Consider the following 7,694-nt stretch of genomic DNA (forward strand, 5'->3'; position numbering starts at 1 on the left):
GAACCCTTGCACTTCTTAAAGCATTAAAATGATGATCGGCGTTGTGCGTTTATCTGATGTTAAGTTGAGCAAACATTGTCTGTAACTAACCCGCAATGGTCCGAGAAATTGCATAGCAAGAGACTTCGTTGAACGTTCAATATTTTTTGTCATTTTTCTGAAGTGAAAGCTGTAGTACTAGAATGGAAGCGACCAAGTTTTAGAAATATTTTTGACAGATTCTTTAGCTAAATCGAAACTTGATTTTCAGTATTTTGTAGAAAAATTAAATTTTGTTTGAATTTAATTCAGAAACAGGAAAATTGTCTAAATATTCTTAACCAAAATCATATTCTGCAATTCTGATTAAAAAGTTTTACGTCACGAAAAATTTCCTGAAATTTACTCGGACAGCGAAAGACAGAATATTCAAAAAAGCGTCGTCCCACCAAGTTAACCTTGACAATACGTCACATCCGGAATTATAAGTCATAAAGCTGCCGCAGAGATGGGGAAGGGAAAATGTTGCAACCAGAAATGTTGTACAATCGCGCTCGTGGTTATCGGCGCCATCTTGGTCATCATCGGCGGAATCGCGGTCGTTGTCTTTGACGAAATTTTCGACCAAATCATAGTTCAGGTGAGATTTTGACAAAAACTTTAAAAACGATTTTGACAAAAATCTAAAACAAATTTATTTTTTATTTAAAAATTTCTTTGACCCGACGTTACCCGATTTGCATCGGACGACTTCTGTGTACACAACAAATGTTTAAACAATAAACATTGTGTGCTGCTTTATGACGTCACATCGACCGTTAAAGCTTGGCAGATCAGCAAAACTCAGATTTTATTTTTAGCAACTAATTAGGTGGTCCAGCAAAATGCAAAATTATACACCCGCAGTTTCTATTGTGTGCAGTTAAAGATATTGATGTAAATTATTTATTAACGCTTGTTTACTTATTATATGCATCGATAAGAGTATGTTAAAGCATTTGTCTCCTCTTCTTCCAAAATGGGAAAGAGACAAAGTTGGAAAGAGATCTTCCACTTTCAATTGTAGCGAGAGGTGTTCACATAGAAATATTATATCACAGGAGGGGCAAATCGAAGAAGGGAACACAATGTACGAAGCGTGGAGCGTGGTGACGTCACCAGCGTACATGAGCTATTACTTCTATAACGTCACAAACGCGGAAGAGTTCCTGGGGCAGAAAAAAGGCAACTATGTACCCCCTGTCCTGAAAGAGCTCGGCCCTTATAGGTTCAGGTTAGCAAAGAGATTCAGTGCCACTGATAAAATTTCATACCAAGTTTCTCAAGGCCCTAGCGGTGCCGAGGTGTAGCTTTGAGTTCCTTGTGGTGTCAAGAAATAACTGATTCCTACAGCAGCAACAAAATATGGTAAAAACCAACCAAATCAATAAAAAGTTGAAACTGCAACAGAGAATACTTGAAGAAGGACAACATCGATTTCTTGGAGGGGACTGACCCGGAACAAGTCTTCTTTCGACAAACGACCACCTACGTCTGGGACCCCGAGGGGTCGACGGGGTCACTCGACGATCAAATCACCACTTTGAACATAGTGGCGGCGGTAATTATGACGTCGTAATTTAAAATTGAGCAAATTTTAACGTGTGTTGCAATCAAGCATGTATATGGGAATGTTTTGAAACGATTGGATTTCTTTGCAGAGCTTGGTTCGAATTCTGGAATATCAACTGGAGAAGGTTGGCAGGACGCCAAGTCGTCCGATCTACAGACAAATAAACGAACTGTACAACAACGCGGGCACCGAGCTCCTTTTCACGCACACGGCCCAAGATATATTGTTCGGCTTCTACGACCCCCTTTATACAGAAGTCGTCGAACTTTTCGCGGGGTTGAACGTCACAATTCCAGAAACTTTCGGACTTTTCTCGACCGTAAGCCCCTTCCCCACTCACATTGAATTTTCTGCTTTGTGACGTCATAAATGTTTCTATTCGTTATAGTCCAATAATTCTGCTGGATGGTTCGACTACACGGTATACACCGGAAAGAAGAATCGACCGGATCTCATAAACGTCATCACCAGCTACAAGAGCATGACGTATGTCGCTGTATGACGTCACTATGACGTGTCTAGTTTTTGCTGTTTGACGTCTTATAACTCAAGATTCTGTCACATGCAGGAAATTAGATTACTGGAACTCGACCGAGTGCAACATGTTGAATGGAACAGGTACGTGATGACGTAATGGTTTGATGACGTATGCAATGACGTATATAAATCAGTCAACTGCTTTACAGATGGAACGACAACTCCGCCGTTTCTGACGCCAGACCGAAAAATCTATTTCTTCGTGGATGACGTGTGCAGGTACATGTAGTATAGGAGGCGTGGTCTATACATATATATCGGTAGGTGGGTGGCCCATGACGGGAGATATGAGAAAGCTCAATACCTTGGAGAGAATGAACAAACAATTTCGAAATTTTGCCAAAGGTCTCTATATTCTGTGTTTGAGAAAGAGGAGACGATTAAAAAGATCCCCGCCTACAAGTACGTTGTGCCCCCGGAGGTTTTCCAGTGCCCCGATAAAAACCCGGATAATTTCTGCTACTGTCCTGACCCAGACGATGAACTTTGTCACCATGATGGCGGCCTTCTCATTGAAGCATGCATGGCAGGTAATTTCCCTCAATCGATACTAAATCAACTGTTTCTTTTAACAATACTCGGCGCCTATTTTTGAATTAGATAAATTTTGGGACTTTCAGTTTGTTAGTTTCATTGAGAAACAATTGCTTTGCCACAACTTAAACAGAAAATGCATTTCAAAGTCATACTTCAGAGTCTAGTAATCGTCAGTAAAGTCTTTGCTCGTCACAGGGGCGCCGGTCCTCATCAGCTCCCCCCACTTCTTGTACGGGGATGGTTTCTACTTCAACCAAAGCAGAGGGATTTCCCCGCCTAACAAAGAGGAACACGAAGCGACGCTGTACTACGAACCCGTAAGTATATGATTTCTATGGCGCCCGTAAAATTGTGTCGCATCAAAGCGTTGTAACTTAAGGTAAATAGTGACGTCTTAAATATACTTTGTACTTCCTCAGAACACAGGGACAGCCATCCAGGCTGCGAAAAGATTGCAGATAAACATCCTCCTGATACACAACAGACATATCGAGTAAGACGAGACTCCCGCAAGCTTATAAGCTGAAAGCCACAGACCTATTTTAACCACAATTTTCTTTCCAGTGTTCTGAGCAAGATTGAGGGTAAAATCGCGTTCCCGATTGTCTGGTTGAACGAAAGCGCGATCGTTGGCCAATCAGACGCCGACTTGTTATATGGGTGAGTAAAAACTTCACTTGTATGACGTAATAAAGAAAGGTTTTAACTAAACCAGTCATGCGTTAAAACCTGCATTGGCTTGGTACAAACAATTGCAGGTTGATCAAGTTACATCATCATAATCTGCTAACGTAGTCAAAATTTCCAACATTACGTCACACTTACGTCATATTTCCGCCTCCCAGGTTGCTTGTTGTTCCGAAGGAGGTTGTTTCCATTCTTCAGATTGTCTTCTGCATCGTGGGAGCAATCATGTTCCTGGCTCCCATCTTCTACTTCCTCTTCTTCCGCTACAAGCAGAAGAAGATTGATGAAGCAAATGCTCATGCAAATGTTTATGAGGTAATAATAGCAGTTCGTGACGTATTTAATGCGGCCATTGTTTTAAATTTAAGTTTTTCTATGACGCAAGAATATTTGAGGAAGTTAAGAATTGCTGACTCATGTTTCTCTCATGCAGATTGACAACAAACCGCCGACCGTGACTCGCTTTAGTTCTAGCGACAACGACGTCTTCAGTCAGGAGAATAAAAATCCGCCAGGTAACGCCCATGCTGCATTAAACAAACCCACTTAAATTATATAGACTACAGAGTATAGACGAAGTGAATTTCAATTTGTTTTAGTTTATGAAAACGGGCACGACGCTCGATTCGTTTCGGCCGCTTCAACGTCGGAACTGATTCAGGAGAAAATGTGAACAAACTCCTAGAAACTGCTACGAACAATAATATACGGGAACACCATCTGCAACCACATCTATTCAACACGTGTCATGCAGCCACCGTGCCACCCCCTTTTTGTCGCTTTGTACAAATTTTGACGCGAAAATAAAGATTTTGTATATTCGATGACGTTGTTGTTGGCGAGATTCCAGTTCTGGCGATTCCAAAGTTAACAAAGTGATAAATATGACGTCAATCTATGCGCATGAAATTCCAGCCCAGTTTCACCGTCGTATAGTTAAAGCCATTGACACAAACTGTCCTTTATAAAATGGATTGTGGCTTCCGGATATTTAAACTACGAAGCAACTTATGTGGTCATAATCAATCCAAGTTGAGTTGAATATCGCCAACCGGGCAACATTATTATCACAAAAATCGTTTACAGACGCTTATTCCAAAGCACAGGCGAAATTTTCATTGATTTCAGGTTACGGCCTTGAAACCAACGTTGGTTCAAAATCGATAAATCGCTTGACATTGCAACTGGCTGTTCACTGTTAGACCCAGAATCTTCATGGATCTGTTGTTTTTTCAAACCGTCTCAAACTAAGTTTGGCCAAACAGTATATTTCAACTATCGCGACAAATAATTAATCTAGAAAATTACCAGCGGTTTATCAGCTGCTGTTTAAGTAAGACTCCACCTGCTCAGAGATGCATCAAACGTGACGATCTCGCCACCATGTGGGGAAGAGTTCAAAAGACACCGGCAAAGTTTCACAAAAATTGAAAGAATGCAAAATAATTTCACTTTTTTGTGCAGTTCGGAAAATTCTTTTTATCAAAAGCGAAAGTAAATTTTGAGAACTTTTGGTTCAAGAGAACGCATTTAACACAGAGCAGAAATTTTAGCAAAAATCCCTTAAAAACAAATAAAATACACATCTAAAATTTCATAGACTCAAAGTATAAAACCTACCTTCATACAAATCCAGTTGTAACTTTGCCTTTCAATAACTACGCCCTGGGCAATACACAGAAGCCGAAATATAAGAACTTACATATTCGTTGTAAGGGGTCGGCTTTCGGCATCAGCAGAACTTTTTACAATTCAACTTCTTACACTTGAGTTACATTTACAATTTATTAGCGGGTTTATTTAGTTATAAAATATTGCTCTTTGGTATTAGATGACGTTATTTTTCACAATAAAGCATCGCCATCATCATCACAGCAGCTTATCATTCTATTTCTTGCACCAATGTCCTGTATTATGACCGCATAACGACGCATGTGCGTCATAATGGCAAGTCGTGATGCATAGCAAGCAGTAGGTTAGTGAAGCGATTGATTTGAGTATAATAGCGTTTCGTTTATATTAAGGTAACATATTATTCCAAGGTCATATTCTATTGAAATAAATTGATTATTTCATTAATTAACAAACATTGTTCTTGATATAGGCTCTGGTATTCTGCATTTACATTCCTAGAAACTCTGGTAATCTCTAGTTTTACAAAGTCTATATCGCTGCATCACGAAACTAAGGCAACTGGGATCACAGCAAACGCACCTTCTTACTAAGACGCACCTTCGGTCTTTAAACTCGCTAATTCCACAAAAATCACTCCTTCGGGCAAGACACGCTTTTAACTGGCTGCTGGTTTTAGCAACACACAGAGTGAACAATTGCATTGTTACGTAATAAAAGCTTATTGTCCGACATGGTGAGATGGAAGAGTCACCTGATATACTTAGGTACTGTACAGTAGTTTAAGGAGCTTAACGGATCGTCACATTTTACAGAAACGCAACACATTCTAAGAATCAAAACTCATGTAGTTATAATGGCGTTCACGCATGCCTGTATGGAATCACACAGCACACTCATACAAACGCAAATTTGTGCCAAATTAAAATGAAACCGCGCATGCGTGTAGCGTTGGTATGACAACCGCATACGCGTCACCCTTAACTCTGAACACAAGCAGCTGATAAACAAGAAATTTTTGACCAGCTACACAATACTTATGACGTCATACTGAGCCAGGTGTTCCACGAATAAATGGTGCAATTGGTTGTTTTACGCGGCGCCTTATTTCAGGCAAAGCAACCGCTGGCCATGTTTCAATAATATCAGTCAATGAGATTACATCGTAGCGTCAACAAATTAACCTACATACGTATAATCCAAGCTTTTAAATTACAGTAAAAGCCTTTATCGATTTACGTCAATTTACGTAAATCTTCTCTTTCATTTAAACTGCGTCATAATTATTTTCGCGCGACTTAATTACTTTGCTGAGCTTTGGGTAAATATTACGATCTCCCAAAAAAGTCACAAGCGCGAGTAACAAAACTGGGAAAGTCCCTAATTACGTTCCTTGATCGCTTCAAACTTCATGACGCAAACTTTTTTAACGAGACCATTCGCACAGCGATTGTTTCAGAATTGGACCGAAACTGTCGATTTCCAGCAGACAAATAGTGTCGGCTGTGGTTGGATGTGAGCTCAGTTTCAAAGAGACAAGCTTTTTGTTTCCACTTCCAGTAAAATTTAATGAGCGTTGAATCATGTTGACGTCATTCTTTTGATAAACGTCATTGCTGCCTGTCACGCCTCACTGGTCAGGGCAGCAGGTGCTAGAATAAAAATCTAACGACTTATTTATATCAGACCACACTGCGTTACATGCCTCTGGTTGCCATGGTATTACACAAGCTATTGTTTTATCAACAAACTACGAAAAACAAAGCGACAGGATATCCGACCGCGCTTGAAACAAATTCAAGTGACCATATTGTTTGTAAATACGGGGCTGTGCTAATATTGTTAAAGCTATACATAGCGAGTTTATTTTTAAAGCCAAGATATAAGCAAATAAACCGAGTTCTTCTGGTAAATAAAGTCAACAAATCATTTTTGATGCGCCATATGCACAAATTTTGCAGGTCATGTTTCAACAAAACATCAACATATGGTTTACGGCAGCTATTATGACGACGTAATTGTTAATTCGAGTGAAAAAATGTCACAAGTGATTGTGCAGATGACATGGACATTGGTTGTGTCGCGTATTCGATACAAAGTTGTTTTGATCAACTCGCTGTATCGCGTGTATCATTCTAGTACAGCTGGTCAGGCGTAACACTCCTAACTTGTCAGCCTAAGAGTTTGGAGAAAGCCCCTTCGCCACAAGACACGTGCTAAGCTCGATGACGACGCGCGTGTGTTTACCAAAGTCTAGTTTGGATTAGAGTCTTAGACAGAAGAACTACTACAGCGGAAAGAGCGCGATTTTACGCTACGAGTCGAGGAAAAGATACAGGGCCTATCTCAAAGTTAGCTTTAGGCGTAGAAGCCGGTCTTAGCGAACTTCAGACCCTCTTGCGTTCGAGGCATTTAGCCAGGATAATTGAACGAGGCACTCTAGCAATGGGACATCGTTGGCTCAGCACGTCGCCGCCATCTACGTTTTCCTTCTGCCACTGTTCTTTGTGTCTTTGGCCACGGTTTTTCTCTTCATTGATACGAGCGATAAAGCGCTTCGCTATTTCCCAGATGGTGAACTGGCCGCTATTATAAGGAGGGTTCTCGAATCTTTGCTCAGACAGTTTATGAAAGCCAGGATTGCGGAAGAAGAATGCACCTGTATACAGTATATTTTAGAGCTTGGACAATTTTTAAACTGTGTCAAATA

At 40.4% G+C, this 7,694-nt stretch overlaps 1 protein-coding gene across 1 annotated transcript; it reads left to right on the forward strand.

Annotated features, from left to right (window-relative positions):
* The first annotated feature begins 275 nt into the window (after positions 1-275).
* Positions 276-4,176, forward strand: LOC143470012 (platelet glycoprotein 4-like). The gene is made up of 14 exons (XM_076967845.1): positions 276-619; positions 1,080-1,252; positions 1,429-1,579; positions 1,680-1,910; positions 1,980-2,077; positions 2,160-2,209; positions 2,278-2,347; positions 2,474-2,658; positions 2,861-2,982; positions 3,085-3,158; positions 3,230-3,325; positions 3,511-3,667; positions 3,786-3,867; positions 3,952-4,176. Exons 1-14 carry the CDS (start codon positions 488-490, stop codon positions 4,023-4,025), a joined length of 1,695 nt encoding a protein of 564 aa, XP_076823960.1. The 5' UTR covers positions 276-487; the 3' UTR covers positions 4,026-4,176.
* The last annotated feature ends 3,518 nt before the right edge of the window (positions 4,177-7,694 follow it).

This window comes from Clavelina lepadiformis, chromosome 9, assembly GCF_947623445.1.
Source record: "Clavelina lepadiformis chromosome 9, kaClaLepa1.1, whole genome shotgun sequence".
Classification (NCBI taxonomy): Eukaryota; Metazoa; Chordata; class Ascidiacea; order Aplousobranchia; family Clavelinidae; genus Clavelina; species Clavelina lepadiformis.